Source organism: Excalfactoria chinensis, chromosome 12 (assembly GCF_039878825.1).
Source record: "Excalfactoria chinensis isolate bCotChi1 chromosome 12, bCotChi1.hap2, whole genome shotgun sequence".
NCBI lineage: Eukaryota > Metazoa > Chordata > Aves > Galliformes > Phasianidae > Excalfactoria > Excalfactoria chinensis.
The window spans coordinates 7129331-7148519 of NC_092836.1; the positions used below are offsets into that span (position 1 = coordinate 7129331).

Sequence of the window (19189 nt, forward strand, 5' to 3'; positions counted from 1 at the left end):
AGACCCATGCAGTGCTCACATGGCAACCTCACAAAGGTTACAGTGGGTGAAAGCAGCAGCCAACAGAACTGTCACTACAAAGGCAAGCATGAGGTCAAGTTTATGCACCACATCTTTTTGCACCTGATTTCAAAATGGGCCATTTTTTTCTCCTGTAATGCTTTGTCTTCTATCTGACTAATGCACAACTATTCAGGATACAGCAGCCTGTCCTCTCCCACTTCTGCACTGTGCGCTCCAAGACAGCAGTGTACATGAGGATCAAGCACTGCAGATCAAGACATGGATGAGAAAAGCAAATCTGAGGTGGAACAGATGAGACATGCAGAAGGAGCAGACTGGATACAGCAGGTACAAGGTGCATGTCAAAAGAGACTATCACAGCAGGAAAGGAGTACACTTGCTCACAGCACTGTGGTATAGTGGCTGGGCAAGCCTACAGTGCAGGAAGATGCAGGGCAAGCAATTAGCAGTGTGGTGTTACCACCCTCAAGTGCAACCTTTTGCACCCCGTCAGCCTGCTGCGCCAGCTGAAATCGTAATAATGATACATAGATTCATCTGCACCAGCACACAGCAGTAGGGCACTGACCTGATTAAAGTACACAGTTCATGAAAGAGTAATGGAATGGGAAAGGGCAATCTTCATAACAATATGAAATCAAAAAGTAGGAAAAATCCAGTCATCCAAGGAAAGGGGGAAGGAGTCGTTAAGCTGTGAGGAAATCAACCTGTAAGACTGATTCTTCCAAAGTGCAAAAACAATCATGTGGTAAACATATCATAAATTAACTAAAAATGGTCTTGCTCATTTGCATTTCCCCGAAGATATTTAAAGAAAATAAATAGTAGCATTTTGCTTTAGCAATTCCGTATTAAGACGTCAATGTGTGTTATTTTAAATTTATGTTTACAACGCTGTTGTTTCAGAGAGGAGATTACAGTTATGCTATACAATATTTTGTGGCCATTTAGGTTTGAATAAAATATATGCATTCTGTACGAGTAGAACTTGTCTGCTAATCCCCTTCCTGGCCTCCCAGAGAGAACCTGAGGGCATGAAGAAACCATGAAGTTGTTTTTAGGAAGTTCTCATAAAACATGTGCATTTAGAAAGCAAAAACAAATTACTGGGAGTAATAACAAAGGCTCTAAATGAGGCAAATAACTTGTTCTCATTGAGAAATACTGCCATCAGAGCTCTAAACTATCTGTCCCTGAACAGCAACGTCACTGCACTGCGCTTAATCTCCAGCAGAACTTAAGACTGTAGATAATGCTGCAGTGGAGATGCACTCTAAGTAGCAATAGGACAAGAAGTATTAAGCTGAAGTTGCACGAGAGTTCAGGTTGGATATTAGAAACCATTTCTTCTCCCAAAGAGTGACGATGCACTGGCACAGGCTGCCCAGGGAGGAGACGGAGTCACTGGCCCTGTAGGTGTTCAAGATCTGTGGAGATGTGGCACTGAGGGACGTGGTCAGTGGGCATGGTGGGGGTGAGTCAATGGTCGGACTTGGTTGTCTTAAAGTTCTCTTTCAGCTGTAATGGTTCTGTGACTTTACAATGCACTCCAACACAATGATGCCATGCCGAAAACACATTACCTTCAGAGGAAGCCTTGGTTTCTTCACAGAAGTGAAGTTGTGAAGTTGTGCCTAAGAACTGAACTGTTTTGCTCAAGCAGTGCTGAATCTTTGACTGTAGATCGATAGCGGGAGCCACGGCTCCAGTGCAAAGCATGGGGGAGGGAAAATCCAAGTACCTTCTGGGTGGTTTTAGTGGCATTAAGTTACAATGATTTCCAAATGGTATCACTACAACTTACAAAGAGCACTACGGAAAATGATCACCTGCACACTACTAGAGAAATGTCCCAGCTGTTAGAGTTCCAAGCTAAGTTTTACTAGAGCGAATTTACGATTGCTTATCATTTAACTTAGCCTAGGATCATAATTAAAGACAGTACTCTAAGGTGAATTCCCACTGATGGGAAACAGCATCATCTGAGACTCCAGCAAAGAGTAATCAGACACCTTTGGGGAAGTAATCAGGCATCTGTGAAAGAAAACTCTGATGTCAAGAGCCCCTCACATGGGATGCTTGTCTAAGTGTTGGGAGGCTTGCAGCACGTTTAATGAGACAGAAAGGTTAAAGGTTTTTTCTACCAGAGTTAAAAAACATAAAGAGAAGAACAAACATTTGACTGTTCTAATTAGCAGCAAAATGAAATGGGCGAATATTGTTGCACACGGGGTACACCCTGAAACAAGGAAATGAAACACGTTTTCCTCCTGAGCTTCCATACCTCCATCTAACTGAAGCTGGTAAGGTTCTGTAAATCTCTCTCTCCTTCATGGGACAACATAAGGAAATACCAAATATGCAGGAACGGGTCCTTAAACAGGACAGACTTCTATTATTCACAATATCTGGTGAATATTTTACAAATGCACTCATGGTTTAGTACGTCTGTACAGAGAACCTCAACATTTGCAAAACTTTATATGAAATGGTAGCGTAACACTGATGAGTCCTCTGGTATGATGGTTTATTATCTACCCGCCAGCTGTTATTATTATATAGCTGTACTGTGTATATCTTGAATGGTGGATTTCAGAAATATTATATTTAAAGGCAGTCCGTATGGTTTCTTAAAACAGCTCTAGGGTCAGCTTCAGAATTAAGTTCAGTCCACAGGCTCTGCTTTAGCAGAGATCTTATGCGTAGGCTTTTAGCTCAGGCATACGAGCAGTTCTCAAGAGAACTGCTTTAAATTGGCTTTTGTGAACAGGCAGAAGGAATGAGATAACAGAACCAAAGAAAACTCGTCTTACTAAAAACTAACACAAAAGGAAAACAGGAGTTTCCACTCTCAACTGAAAATTTAGTCCTCTGCGCTATTTCAAGTTAACTACAATATTTTTGCCATCTTATATTCTGGTTGTTGTAAACAGTGCCATCTCCCTTTAGTGCCTCTTTGAAATTAAATAATAAGAGGAAAAGGAGAGGAACTACAAAAGAAAAGATGCAACATTCACACTTAGCTAACAGGCTGGACCCAAATTCATTGGAGGCTGTACTGTCACCCAAGATGGCTTTGATAAAGAGGAGAAAAGACATTCCCGTTTGTTGCCAAAGCATTCAGGATCCCATGCTTATCAATGGACAACTGCAGAGCCTCACTGCTTTGCGCTGATCTGACGCTTGCTTTTCAGCGGGGAATTCTGAAAATTATTCTGCACATTATGCAAATTGTTCTGGGCACATTTTCCTCCAAACTAAGAAAGGCTTACATAACAAATGCTACGCTGTTTTCTAGATTAGCACTACTGCCCAGAGACTTAATAGTGTGTGACAGAAGGAACAAATTGCAAAAATTCACACCGACAAACAAATCCAAACTTCCCCTCCAGAGCTGAAGACCATCACAAACCATACTACCTTGCAGTAGAAAGACACATTTTCATGACCTTGCCCTCTCCTACAACATACAAACTTAAGCCCAGGAGAGCATACAGGAGGTAACATGTGACAGCCACTGGTCACACTGCCAAATGCAATGTGGAAAGCATTGAGATGCAACTGTGAGGTGTGCAGAAGATTCTGCATAGAATAATTTGTTATGCTAACCCCACGCTCTTATATTTGTATGCTAGACTGTCTGGCTGAGCAGCACTCTGTATTCAGCTTCTCGGTACTTTTGCATGAATGACATTGTATAAAGAGGTGCTGTATTTACTAGCTGAATAAACAATAGGTTTTGCTTTCACTCAAGTATTATGACTTCAACTCATTTTATTTATATGTCAGTAGTTCAGAATGTGCAGTGGTCCAGGCACATCATCACTGTTCACCTTTGTCAAAGAAAGGGCCAGAAACATCCACGTTGTTATATCTCTAGAACAGCTATAACTCATCCCTGTAACCTTTGGAGGATATGCAACAATTCATTTTGTGTTAGTAACACTGCAGCAATCTATTTATTTTTAAATTCATGAAAAAAATACACCTTCAGTGTCCCTGGGTGTGCACACAGCCCAAAAAGTGACAAGTTGACAGAGCTGGTACAAAAAGACTGGCTGCTCAGCCATTAGCTTCCTACACCAAAAGCTCGAGGGAAAAAGAAATCACCGACTTTAGCATCATCCCTGCCATTAGATGGCATGCTGAATGTTGTCAGATCACAGGAAGGGGGATAAGCAGCTCCCTATGTGAGTCTCTAAGAAGCATGATGTAAGCTCAAGTACAGAGATTACAGGACCTGGAAATGCTGGGAGAGGACCCAAGGAGCACGCTCTCAGGAAGCCAGTCCCCAGGCTTGTAAGATGTTAAGCACCCAGGTACCAAACTAACCGAGGATGGATCCACGTTTATGCAACTCCCTTGATCCAGTGAGCTGGCTTGCATCACGTTAACTAAGCCACATTCACTTGGCTGAATGAGTCGTAAGAGTCCATAAGGAGCAAAATCAGTGAGAATCATTCCAGTGACTTCAAGTGCCCCCTTCAAAATCAATCCTTCCAAGTTCAAGGTGACCGCATTAACTACAGACCCTAGCATTCGTAATGCCTGTAATCGCGGCTTTCAGGCATTTACCACGTGGGGTAAAAATCACCTAAAACATTTTTATAATCTTAAAAACCTTGCAGTGAGGAAAAGAATATTCAGGCATACGGCCAAAACAATAAAATCTTGAATATTATACCATGCATACCAGCAGTACCTTGGCTGCACTCAAAATAATAACTAGATAGTTTTGTCACTTTTAACATAACGTAACCTATTAACTTTCATCACTGTTCTGGGTAAGTAATATGTATACAGGATATAACTGAAGAAATAAATATTGACACATGTTGTTGTTAAAACACTGACTGAAAACTGCAGACCAGAGCATCAGAGCGTAGCGGGGTCTCTTCAATCCCAAGATCTCCTTCTCACTTCTGATGTAAATTTTCCATCCCAAGGCTGCCTTTAATGTAAATGGGGTTTGTGTACGTGTATATTATATAGATAAAAATAAGCACACTCACGGAATAATGAGCCCTGAGAAATACACTCTTTCAGCACTCTTGAGGGAAGGTGAGGCTGCTGAACGCAGCTGTTTTCATGATTCACATCTGAAAACTACGCTCTATGGGCCCGGCCAGGTGAAAATGCCAGGTACGCAAGGGCAGCTTGTAAATCTGCTCAGCTATTTCCTTCTGGCAAACTGCCCCCTGTCCTTTAACTTTACTCGGGCCTGGTTAAGCACCGTGCACTTCTCGAGACTGAAGACTGGGAACTACACGTCATTTCTCCTACCCATAAATAACAGCAGTCAATAAAATAAAGGCAAATAAAGGCAGTAAATGATATTTATTCCCAGTCTTATTTTATCCTGCACACATTTCTCTCAGAATTTTTGATGTGTTCCTCTAGCCAAGGCTGTCTGTGCCAATGCAACAACCGCAGCCTCCCTCCTGCCCCCTCCAGCCTGCTCATTAGCCAGTGTCTGACAGAAGCAAGTACCAGCTGCTCTACAAAAAGGCACATGAAACACTTCAGCAAGATATTATGAAATCAACTGTCTATAAGGAAGAGATCTTTTTTTTCCCCCCAAGTCACCATTACCTGAAGGTTGATATAAACTTTTGATTAAAAGCACAGTGTTTCTTCACAACTCTTTTTCTCCTAAGAAGTGAAAATCATATCCACATCTGGATACCCCATTTTCGACTCAAACAGCCAATGAGTCAGTGCTAATGGGGCTAAACTTCTACCCGTGAGCCTTTTCATTAGCATTTCTTGTTGTCAGGCATCTTTAAGGCCCTACAGCCAGCTTGGAAGAACATGGACACTGGCTGATTGGGACTTGCAAACTTGTGGCTCTATCTACATGGTACCTCATGACAATGAGCTTCACAGTTACCTGCAGGCAGGCATGGGGTTAGTTTATTTGTTGACATATACCAGCAGAGAACACCTGCATATGCTGCATTACTTCTTTGGCAGCTCACATCTATCCTCAACACAATTTAATGACAAAGTTGGAAAAAAAATTAAATAATAAAATCCCTCATTAGTTGAATGCAAAATTTACAAACATAATCTACCTTTGGAAGCTTCTGTGCCCAGTGGATTTTCCAAGATGTCTGTCATATCTTGGCTCCACGCATCCTTCACAGCAGACTTAGACACCTTCCTGTTGTTCAGGTTTTGCTGTGGTCGGAAGTTATTCCTCAGGTACTCCACGGACTTGACGTGGTCTTGTTGCTCGGTGGTGAATATGGAATAGAAAGCTTCCAGCTGACCATCATGGCGGGGGAGAGAAAGGATGTTAATTAGAAAACAATGTGGTGAAATCTGGATGGCTGATAAGAGAGTAAAATGGCAGGAAGTGTTGATGCCAAGACTGATAAACCCTGCGGGAAGTCAGGCTGCCCACTGAAATCACTGCCAACCGCCTTATCTCAGCACAGGGCTTATCCTGCCCAACAGAAGAGAAGAGCTTTGAGCAACTCATGGCTGTCTGTCATGGACAAGGAAACATTTGCCCTCAGACCCGTTGTCTGGAAGGAGTGTCTGTGTGACAGCCCTGCCAAGCCCTTCTCACAGCTGGCATTGCTTTGTTTTGCAGTATCATGCCAAAAACGTTTCCACCCCAAGAGCTCTTTCCCGGAGAGGGTGATGTTACCTTATCCCTTATGGGATGGACACCCAAACCCCGAGCTGGCTGACCCATGAGTGGAACAACCTCAAGACTCTCAGCTTCGAGCACCATGACCTCCCTACCAGGCACTGCTCCCTCTGATGTCTGCTACGGGGTGAGAAATTGTAACACAAAATGGGCATGGTTAGCATGTATTCCTCTGGGAGTAAGTTTTCTCAGCTGCATTCAGTTTTGAGCTATTTTTAATAAAATGTATTAACCTGTAAGAAAGAACTGTAATTGGGAAACTTTTCTGTTACTCTGGATCTCAGCAGTTCTTTAGAACAAAATTTCTAGCAAACTAAGATGAAAATATTTTCAGCTAATGTTGTTCTCGCAGCTATCAAGGTCAGTATAGCATTTACTAATAGGTTGTTAGCATTCAGGTCAAGAACTAGAATTAGTTATGTCGCTGCTGGAAAGGCTGAGCAAGACAGAGCAGAGAAAGATTCACTGCTGATATTGTTTACATCAACATCAATTACACATATTGATAGTATTTGGAGAATACAGAATCTGGCCCAAGACTTTAAAAAGGACTTGGATTATGCTCATGGTTTAATGACAGGTCACTGTGAACACAACATCCTTTCCATTAAGTGCTTCTGTTCTAAAAGTATGGAACAGAACCTAAGAGTTGAAACTTCTAAGTGGGAAAAATGATCATTGTAGCCTCAGCTGATGGTGCTGATAAAAATAATCAAAGGACGGTGTAACAAAACAGCTAAGGATACTCCACTCAATCAAGAGGTGCTCACTGCTGATATTTAATTTCCCTTCAAGCCAGTAAACAGAAACTCCTTTTTGCTACTGCTGTCCAGCTGGCCAGTTCTGCGGGGCTGGATGATCCTTGTTAGTGGGCTGAAATCTGTAAATCTTTTCCAACCCCCACAGGCAAGTAGAGTCAATTTTCATGCTTTTCATTTCAAAAGTCAGTCTCCCTGGAGCGAGGATGCGTGCTAGGCTGGCTAATGGAGAAATATATGGGAATGCTATCACCGTGAGCAGTGCATGGACAGCAGGAGGGAGAAAGGATGGACCTCAGTGCGCAGATACTGAGTTGGCAGCTCTGCACCAATACACAGTACAAGGGAAATGAGCCTCATAATGGGCAGTCACTTCCAAGATAACAGCACATCCTTGCACATTGTCAGCAGCAGCTTCCCCCCGAGGACAACTGCTCTTACTGTACAAGCAGGGAGCCCAGTGCACAGGGAGAGTGTGCAGCCAGCAGGAAGGTGACAGCTGGTGGCAGGCTCCATCTCAGGCAGGGGACCCAGGTACTGCTTTGAGCCTCCAGCGCATGCAATGATGGTAGGATTTGGATTCTGCAGCTGAGGTGAATGTCATATTCCCAAGGTCTCTGCTGTAATTTTCTCTCTGATTCTTAAGAGAAAGATGTCAAAAAAAATCTTGAAAACTCTTTGCTAATTGTTAGTATAAAAAGTACTGACAGATGGGTTAAAAAGTGAGGTAAAAGGATTATCTTACACTTCTGTCTTAAGAAAGAAAGCAGATGATCTTGCTAAGCCCTGTGCTACTCTATCATCTTCCAAGGAGACGCTGACCATAACTCTGTAAATATTTAATTATGCTTTCCACTCCATGCTCGAGAACCAGCTCTGATGAAGGCAACTAACAGGTCTTTAAGTGGCTCTGTAGAAGTTCATGAACTGGATAGCAACTGTTCCTTGTCAAGTCAAAGCTCTAGGCTTACGCTTCCATGACATTAATTGAATTTTTAAACTTTCAATGAGAACTTTTAAAATATTTTCTTCTGCCATGCTACCTTGGGGAGGTATAATTGCATTTTAACAACTGCCAGTTCAAATATGATTTTTAACCTTCCCCTTTTTATGTGTTGAAGTATATATAAGTCATTTCAACTTCATTTTTACTATAAAAATATTATCTACCGCAAATGAGAAATTAATTGATCTATAGCTGCCAGGGAAAAAGTAGAGAAGATCTACAGTCAAGGAGCTACACTCATGCTCTTCAAGGAGTACAAGAGCTCCTGTTCAGAAGAAGAAATCATAAGCTGCTATAAGAGGGAGAAAGCTGCTACAAGATACAGAGAAACCTGATCTAAAATTCCAAGTCATGCAATTACAAACCATTAAAGCCTGGTGTGCACAGTGTTCTAAGGGCTGGATATAAAAGTGGTAATTAAAAATACTGAAACTGTTATAAGCACAATGAGATACTCTGAGGTATGCATTATGAGAGATAATGCCGTGCTTTGGGTCACCGAATGCACTTAGCTTTACAATGCATCTGCAGGGTGATACGGCTTGTCCTGTTTTGTTGTCTAATTATTGGGAGAGATGATGATGATGGAGAGCACTGAGAATAAAATAGAGAAGCCTCTACAAATGGACCACTTCAGAACTGTCCTTTTTACAGCGAGGTATTTTGCACAAAAGCAAGGATTTAATTGGAATGGCAACAAAGCTTAAACAATATCACTTTCCTCCTCTGGGATTACAGACTGTTTCATGGGGTTTGTGATAAAGAAGGTTAAACTGTGGCAATGGATTATACTGCACTGTTTCTGTTAGAGGAACAAATAATAATCATGGCAATGGCAGGGTGGCAGGCTCTTAAAATACACCCATCCCCAGAGCTGCCAAGGGGGAGAATACTATTATTTATTCCACATGTGCTGTAGCATCAATGAAAGCCTGTCTCCATGCAGAATACCCAGCCCCTCAACCACACACACTTACAAAAAGCAGCAAAATGCCAAATTGTAAAGGCTTGACTTGGCACCATTACCATTGTACTGCATAGGAAAGAAAGCTATGCCAGGATAAAGCACCTTTATACCACCGTAGGGCTTGCCAGGATTAAGCAGTTTATTTGCATTTGTTAAAACTGAAAAAGAAGAAAAAAGTGTGTGACCCACCCGACTTGTACACAGAGGTGTACACAGGGTATAAAACTGAGTGCGAGTCAGCCCTCACAGCCATCCAATGATAAACAGTAAAGTTACTGATGCAGCGAAAAGCTACAAGGGATTGCAAGTATCCTGCAGGCAGGGCCAGAATTCGAAATGATCCTGACAATCAGAGAAACAGCCTGAAAAAGACAAAGGGTCTGATTCAACCACGGGCCCATGTGCAGAAAGTCCCACGCTTTGCCTGCATGACCACACGGTGCTCACTCAGCAGCAGTGCTAGAGAGAGCTCTGGAGAAGGCATTTGCAAAAGGGTTCCTGTCAGCCACCAACAACCTCATGCTGTTGTGAAAAAGGCAAAGTAATGCCAGCACAGGCAGCTCAACGCATGAATCTGCTCGTCTCACAGTACCCAGATGAAGCACTGAGACCTGTTTTCAATGTGGCATTTCAGAAAAGCGTGGGAGGGTCCACAGGGGAAGCATTAGGATGTAGGAAATGCAAAGACAAGCCTGGAGCAGGGACACAGCAACCACCTCCCACCCTTCTGAAATCTCTGAGAGCCAACACCTTTCAGTCACAACCACTCACTGAGCCTCTCACTTTGGTTTTACAGAATTAGTGTATTGAAAAGCTTTGTTTTCAGTGGCTTAAGGTAGATGAATGGAGGACTAACTTCAGCAGGACGGCTTTCTAAGGACAACAATCTTAAAACATCAAAAATACACTTCGCTGGTAAACGCTGGACTATATTTATCTGTTACTCTATTGGAAGCATTCTTCTCCAGACCAATCCCAGACATGGGGTCTGTCTGCATTAAAAGCTGCTATGTGCTAATTTTAAAGATTCGTGTACCAGTTTTCTAAGCACATAATGGCAGCTTTACTATGTTGCGAAAACAGTTAAGCATGGAGAATTAATGGAAGCATGTCTGTTCTAATGTAATTAGTTCAAATTACTAAATCTGAACAGAACTGAAATCACTCACTTTACTTTGAAAAGAAAGTTTCAATTAAAAAGAATAAAAAGGAGCACCGTGTAAATATTTACACCATAGCTTAACTTAATCTTAACAAAAACAATACCAAATAAATCATGGAGAGGAAAATAGGTTTCATGTTATGCCGCCTTCTTAAGACTGATGGCTCTTGTTCAGAAACAATATTACTAAAAAGAAATTATTCACCAACATTTCCCACTCTGTCAACAGAATTTTTTTTGCTCACAGCATTAAAACACGGGCCTTGAAAACACCACGTTGAAGAGGGTAAATCAAGAGCCAGCTTTCAGCAGGGGGTTGGACTTGGTGATCTTCAAAAGTCCCTTCCAACCCCTTTAGTTCTAAGAGATCTCACCAATGAATTGAACATACCTGATGGTAAGAAATGGGAACGGGCTTCCGGAAAACGATCCACTCCACGATCTCACTGCAGGGAGGAGTGGTCAGGGAACCTGTGTAGCGGTAGTAACTCCCCAGCGATGTTGGCAGCAGGTCCCTCAGCACAAAGGGATCCAGGAAGGTCTCTTTCTCTGTGGGGGAGTTTGACAAGCAAAATTAGCTTCTCTTATTTATTTATTTATTTTATTTTATTTAAAGAAGCATATCTTTAAAACAGATGTCACACTGATAGGCAGCTTAGCAAAGTGTAAGGGCAACAACATATTTCATCATATATATGTAATGAAAGATAGAAACACCCTATCAGAAGCACCCCGTAAAAGTCGATGTGTTGATTATTAAAAGAGCAGCCAGTCAATCCTATATGCTCCTATTCAGAATGTATGCAGCTGTGAAAAGCCCTTGATATTTCCATGCTTTATGCAAACACTGAAATAACACCGTGTTCAGTGGTTTCAGCTTGATGGTGGTGAAGGCATGCTAAAGCCCTGCTGGGACAAAGTGGGGCCCCAGGGGTCTCACTCCTTGCAGTCAAGACTGGATACAGTCAGCAGAGCACCATAAGAACATTTCAGGGGTAAAAATGCTCTCTCCTCTAACCCAAGAAACTCCTTGTTGGAGTCCAGCAGGCTGAAGGATGAGCTCCTTCCAGTAACAGTAGCAAGCTGGTGGTATTTAACAATGTGAAGATAAATAAATAAATGAAAGGAGGGAACAGCTGGAGGCAAGACAATTTCCTTGCCATCCCTGCACATTTATCCTCCACACTTTATGTTGACTCACTCCCTCTCAGTCTGTGCAAAGGTGTTCACTGCCTCAGGGCATGCTGACACGTGAGGCTCTGTCATACATCTCTATTCCTCACTTTCTATATTCTCAGTGCTTCAAACAAAAGCTAGCATTCACGTTGCAGCAACTTTCCACCTCGTCAGACCTGCTGGGCAGCTGACCGGATCTCTCGTGCCTGATTTAGCAGGTGGCAGCAAGGTTGAAACTGGATGGTCTTCGAGGTCCCTTCCAACCCAAGCCATTCTATGATTCTATGGTCTTCCATTCTCCTGCATATTATCAACCAGTTTGAAAAGTTCCAAAATATGAGTAATTCTATGAAAGTCAAAGTATACCACTTTGTAACAGAATACCGCAATATCTTCATTAACCATTTCTTTCCTTCTAACCCGAGCAGATATCAACAACTTCTGCACCCTCAAGAAGGAAGCAAGCAAAGAATAAAACATCATCTCACAGAACACCTTCAGAGAAGTGTGTGTTCAGGTATTAAGTAGTAAAATACACATGATTGGCCAAAGTTCAAAGAGAACTAATCAAGAAATCATAATCACGGCAAAAGGTCGCATTTAATTTGATTTCCAATTAAAAACGCAATGGTTTATTTTTATACAGGAAAAACTGGTCTGAAAAACTGCAAACTCAGTCAGAGGATTTGATTTCAAACTTCAGCACAGATGCAGCTTCACAGCAAAATGAGGTGGTTTGTATTTAAGAAGCTCTCTCTATGAAAGCTGAGCACAGGGTGGGTGCTATGAATCCAAAAGTATTTGAACATGCAAACATCCTTTTTGCACTGACAGCCAACGACTACAAATGAAATAGATGGGAGAGGTAGAGGCACATTTTAAGAGCTTCCCCTTGGATCCTTGTTTATTGGAAGATTTATGAGATAACGTTTTGGTTATAATTAACAATTTAGCTATTGTTAACTTGGATAACCTTTTATTTACAACGATGGAAACATCTGAGATGCTGGACAAACACTCTCTGGAAAACCAGGAATACAGAGTACCCCTTTATCAAAGGCTGACAAGAGAACGAGGCCCATTCTGCACTTTCAAGGATTTTTGTGCCATATGCTGACAGTATTATATTTTAATAATTAATTGTTCATCAAAGGAAAAGATGAAGAACAGGGATGCTAAATTCAAAGTTATTCAAATTGCAAAAATGAATAATGCATGACTTTTATATTAAATACACACTGTATTAAGTAGTCTACATTTCATCCAACTCTGTCTTTCATTTTTAAACATTTTGAACTACAATATGAATAATCAACCAAGGGAAGCTTATTTAGACAGAGAAATACCTTATTTGAATGCAAACTGGAAGTATCCGACTATGATTAAATTTTACTTATCAATTAGGTAATTTTTTTTTTTCCTAAGCATTTGGAACCTCATAGTCAGATACAAGCAACGATAATTCTTGAGGAAAAAGTAGCTTTGCTAAAGCACAGCTTTAAGTAGGACAGGGTGTACTCTCATTTTTCATGGCTACAAGCAACGCTGTAGGTTTTGGTTAATGAATTCCAAAGATTGAAATAAAAAACACCTATAATTGGATTACCATGACTTTTAAAATAGATGATAATCAATTGATTACGGTTTAATAACCCAGCACATTTGAAAACAGATCATTAATTTCTATCTCCTCCACGTAGATGCATGGTGCAGCTTTAGGAATTGGAGTCACAAACATCTTCGAGCCAAGCTTACAGAAAAAGTGACTTAGAAACTCAGGACTCTTTCTTCCATACAATATGAAAACAGGAAATGAATGCCATGAAGTTATGTTCCTGAGAGCCTGAGACAGACTGAGGATGGGATTTGAAAATCAAGTCACTTAACATTCCAGCCACAAACTGCTTATGACTGTTGCTAAGTCTCTAAAAAGAATCATCTGCAAGCCAGGCAACAGCGCTCACCGAACACGGTGGGAACATGTTATTCACACATACTTACATGTGTGTGTGTGTTTATATATAGCATTCCTACTAAACTGTAAAGTTGGAAAAAAAATGCCACTTTTGTCAGCGCCTCACATGAGCAGCTCCTGTTTCCTTTTCTCTGCTGGGACAGGCAGGGGTTTTGCCCAGACAGCTGGGAGCAGACTGGGCAGGGTGAGGAGTTCATAGGGAGAAGAAACCAGACAAAGCTGGGAACCACACAACATTCTATGTGAGGAGGATTAAAAAAAAAAACAACCAACAAAAACAATCCAGCATTTGTTGACAGGTACAAAGAAAAGAACTGGCAGACAAAAGCAATAAAACACATCGGCGATAACATCTGTGTTCACCTGCAAATAACCTGTGAACAGCGCAATGAATCCTGCAAAACCCACTTGTGAGCCAAGGAAGAGCCCCGCACCTTCGTGGTCTCTGCTGCTCCCTGTCCTGCTATATCCAGAGCATGGAAAAACAAACAGGAAATGTGAGCCGCAGGGTCTGACCCTAACCACAGAGCATCGAACTGCAGAGCATCCCCTGAGAGCAGCACTAACAGTGCTGCTGCAGCCACCACCACGTTGGGTAGCCTGGAAAGGAGCAGCACCAGGAACATCACAGAGCTGCCACTCTGATCTGTACAGCCAATTTAATTGGCAGTTAACAACCGGTGAGTCGACATTGGCAGCACCAAGGCTCGTAAAGAAGTGTTCACTCTAATACTTCCCAAGGAAAAATTAGCCAAGTGCCACATATGCATTGTTGACAATTAAGACAATGTGATATTGCATCCCACAGCATAAAGGGACAATATGGTGCTTTAACTCTCACATTCACAAAATGCAATTAACAGTCAGCTTGTATCTTCTGATACAACATTCCTGTCCACCTTTTGGTCTTCCTCCCTTAAAAACAATCCATATTCTGCTTCTGCCTTTGTCTGCAAACCAACAGGAAAGCTTATATTTGAGTTTTTATTTTACACTAATACAGTAGGAAACATATATTTAAGTGACTCATGCAAACTCTCTTCAGCCAAATCAGCTGTGGAAACAGAAGACAAAAATACAGGACTAAACAACCCAAGATAATATCTGGATGGCCGTGTACCTGTTTCAACAACATCAGGTGAAGTCTTTCAACACTATTTTTGTTTACTAGACAAGAAACACTCTTTATTTTCTTCAGTTCTTTATCATCAGCCAGTAGTGCCCAGTATATTCTTTGGGCTGGTAAATCTCCCCACTTTTTTGGACCAAGGGCCATTTTTTGTACGACCGACCCAAAGCCACAGCAACTGCAGGCAAGCTTTAAGGAGTTGACCTATTTACACTCCAGATTTGTTAAAGCATCACCGCATGCGAACAAATACTGAGCTGTGCACAATAGTTTTCACAGCAGAGGAAAAATCAGATCTTGAAACCAATACTGGTGGAAGATACCCACTAGCTACTGCAGTTTTCAGAAGCTGATGCCAACAAATACTATATTGCAAGAACTATCAGTTGAATATTTTGACTTCAAGGACAGACTTGCTAAAAATAAATTCTCTGAAATGCTGGGAGAAGATAGCCCTGAATTTTAACTGAATCACCGTGGAATAGGAGGGTTCTTGAGATATTCAGGTAAACAGCATCACAACTATCTGTGATCAAACCTCCTTTCAAATCTAACAGGAACTTGGATTGGAGATCAGAAGAAAATAGCTACATGCCAAGTCCATTTATATCTCATGGAATGCTTTGGACTTTCATCGTGCTTTTCTGTAAGAAAACAGGAACTTGGCTGCATTGGAAACAGTATCTTAAAATGAGCTTATTTCCAAAATTAATGTATGTGCAATGCCTGATAGGTGGAAACGTTACCCAGCTACACTTTGAATAACTGAAATCTGCAATACCAACACGAAGAGCTTTGAAAGTCTCCCAAATCTGTCAAACAATGTTACTGCCAATTCCATTTTCACGATGAGCCAAGTCATTCTAAAGCTTCTGCGTTCAAACATTTAAAAAACAAACACACAGAAATAATCCAAAGGACACCATGCAACACATCCAGCGAGCCAGAACTTCCAAGATAAAGCAGGCTGCACACCAGAGACGGGGATCAGACTCGCTGTGGTGATGTTCAAGATAAGATTACAAATATTATGCGTTACTTTAACTGAAAAGATCTTCAAATGAGTACTTGCTGTGTAAATCCAGCATGCAGAGCAGTTTCTGACGGTCCTTTGTGCTCAGTGTAATTCTTGTAGCTTATTGTGTAACTATTACTCTCATTTCTACATATATATTTTTTAAAGGCTACAGCATCTGCTGAACAATGCAAAGAAGCATAAGGACACATAAAGCAAAGCATTGCTGGGAGGAAGGGAATGAGATAATAACACACTCCTTACTCTGCGAGCTGCGGTCTCATTTAACCTGAGACAAGTGGGGTGGTACAAAGAATGAGAGGAAAGAAACAAAGGCAAGTCTCCTATGGAAAAAAAGAAACCAACGTGAACATTTCCATGCCAGGTGTCAGACACGGGCTTATCTTTTCTCCCTCCTTCTTTTATAACACAGTTATAAGTGGAAACTGTTCAACAGGAAGAGGTTTGGCTGGAGAGGAGGGATCTTAAGTCTTCAAGGAGATGAATTAAGAAATCAATCAGAGCCTTTCATGCTTACATACTGTTAATGCAGGGTTTTGGCATAGCAGTAGGAATGGAGTAGGAATTCTGCAGGTTTCACAAAATCTAACCCATGGCAGAGTTACACGTGCAGTCAGGGCTACAAGGCACATGGAGACTGAACAATGCAGCATGTGCACCAGTGACCGGGGAAAACAGAAATAGAGAGGGAAGTTTGGAAAGGAAGAGGATCTTGAAGGGAGCTGAGCCCTGGCACCTGCAAGGTGAAGTGGGGCAGGAGCAGCCAGAGTGTGTGCAGCACATGTCTGCTCCAGTGGGGCCTGAGCAACACTGCACCTTCTCTGGCTTCAGCATCCCTCTTTCCTCAGCAAATATCCTCAAAACCCACCAGCAAAGCACGCAGCTCCTCCCCACTGCAGGTGCTTTGTTCACATTCATCACCAACCTACATTCAGCCACATCTTACAACCTTCCTTTCGTTAGCTTGACTTAGTTTTTCTGTGCAACATATTAATAATATGTCAGCTTGCTGGTGTGTGCTCAGCCATGACCAGCGCTGCTTTTCACAGAGCAGACAGGTGAAGGACCAGAGATTTCTTAACACTTCCATCATTTATTCCTCTAAATGATACAGACCCCTGCTGCTATGCGCAGAGCTGCCCTACATAAAGGTGTGAACTTATCACCTCTGCTCTCATCTTCATTTCCCACTTCCCTCCTCCTTGCCTCTGCTCTGCAGTAACCGTGTCCTGGCCCCTTTCACATGGCTACTCTGACTGTGAACACAAGAACAGATCAGAAAACAAAAGAATATATCCAGATCCTCCCCAGGGAAAAAAAAAAACCAAACGCTCCTCCACATTTCCTTCTCACATCGCGCTGCTCTTCCTTTGATGGTCTTTGTTGTTCCAAATTGGGTTTCTGCTTTCTTCGAAGTTTTACTTTAAAAGCCAAGGTCCCACAGTAGCAGATCTTACCCTCATCCCTCTTCCCTGCCTTTTTTCCCTGATTTTCAGTGCAGAATGCAAACAGCTTGTCAGGTGGCGTTATGGTTAAAGTTAAAAACAAAAGGAAAAACCTGTCATGCTGCTAATGTTGTTTTCTTGTTATTATACCTTCTGGTGTGATAGATCCACAGGGTAACTAACACTGTTTGGATCACTTTCTCTTAGTGCTGATTCATTTTAACAGGTTATTTGCTGCCTTTTGCTTAGGACAGCTGGAGAGATGTGCAACATCTTCATTCTCTCCTCTTCTTCCCTCGTTGAAACAATTGTGTTTCCATTATATTTTGGTAGGGTCTCCTCAGCAGCTCCTTAAACTTTGACGGTCACCACCAAGCTGCCTGAACACCTCTTGCCCACCTTGAGTGAGAGTCAGGCTCACACCCTGCTCCACGCTAAGTTTCAGGGCTATAATAATACAACAGCAGCAGAAAAAAGAAAAGTATATTTTCAAACACTCTTTTAGATAAACAAAGGCTCCTCTCTACCCCTCACCCCAGCCCACATTCACAAACAAGCAACAGATGCCATCGATTCACTTTGTACCTTTGCTTTTGATCTGGCTGCTCTTTGATTTTCACTGCTCACTTTTGACAAGGAAGGGAATAAGAGCCCCATTTCTGTGACATTAATAGAAGCTTTTCTGCTGCGGTAATTTATTTGTGTTTTGCTAATAACTTTGTGCTGATCCGTGTAGATTCTTGGTGACAGACAGGGAGAACAGGACAGTGTGACAGAACATGCTTGCCGTCAGCATGAAAGGTTTGCCATGAGCCTGTGGTGCAATGGGACTGAGCAGAGCACCTGGGTCCAGGCTGGGAGAAAGCTTAGCAGGCATCGCCTCCACAGCTGCAATGAGAAGACTTGTTTTAATGCCTTTCAGGCAGCTGGTAAGAACAAGGGAAAACCATCTCTAAGAGGCTTACTTACAAAACAGTACCAAAAAGGGCAAGCTGAAGACACTGGAGGCGGGCAAAAGGGATGTTGGTGTTTTAGCAGCTCCACCCTGTTGATGCTCCTCTGGGATACTGCTAGAGCCTGTGGCAGATAAAAGCCTCTGTAGCTATTTTAATGCAAATCAACAGTGTAAGACATAACCTGGTACTTCATGTTCTGGTTCCCAGAGGGGCTCTCTCTGAGTGAGGCCTGGGAGCCACCTGGCTCCTCACATAGCTACAGCTCTGCCTGCTCAGCACCACAAGGAAGGCTGAGGAGCAGGGAGGTGCTCGAGGCACCCAGCTGAGCACACCAGCAGCAAAACAGAGGCAGCTTTGTAGCATCACAACCAGGTTGTGTGTCCTTACTCAACAGCCTGCCTTCACCTGGGGTGCTACATCCCAGCAGCACCAACATAGCCGGGGGCTTTTCTGCCAGCTTGTACGACGAGAACATCTCAATAGCTGAAATACACCCCCAGTGGTTGCAATGGAAAGACACTGTCACGTTGGCGTCAGAAAACACGCACCATGCTGCCTGAGCTCCATCCCCACCACAGTGAGGACGGTGCACTCCTGTCAGCCCTTGGCAGCCCTGCAGCACGGACTGCAGCACGAGAGCAGCAGGGCCCTGGCTGGCAGGAGGTGTGAACAACCCTTGGCAGAGCGCAGAACTGAAAGCACTTTTAAAATCAGCAACAGGCAGCTGACAGCTCTGAAAAGAGCCTCCTTGTCGTTCGTGTGCCTTTACAGTGCTCTGTGAGGGTGGACGCGGGAGCTTGGGAGCAGCGGCGCAATGGGAACGCTCTGTTCAGTGGGAGGATGTGAGGCAAGCCCCAAAGCTTATCACTGATTCAAACATTGTTCGGGTGTATGGGA

The 19189-nt window shown here is 42.5% G+C and overlaps 1 protein-coding gene across 1 annotated transcript in view; it reads right to left on the bottom strand.

The window, feature by feature from the left end:
• PTPRG (protein tyrosine phosphatase receptor type G) overlaps positions 1–19189 on the bottom strand; it is a 379786-nt gene that overhangs the window by 82908 nt on the left and 277689 nt on the right. Inside the window, exons 8-9 of the mRNA XM_072347365.1 lie at positions 10967–11124; positions 6099–6291 (exon numbers count right to left, since the gene is read on the bottom strand). Coding sequence (XP_072203466.1) covers positions 6099–6291; positions 10967–11124 — 351 coding nt within the window. The remainder of the gene's footprint in view (positions 1–6098; positions 6292–10966; positions 11125–19189) is intronic.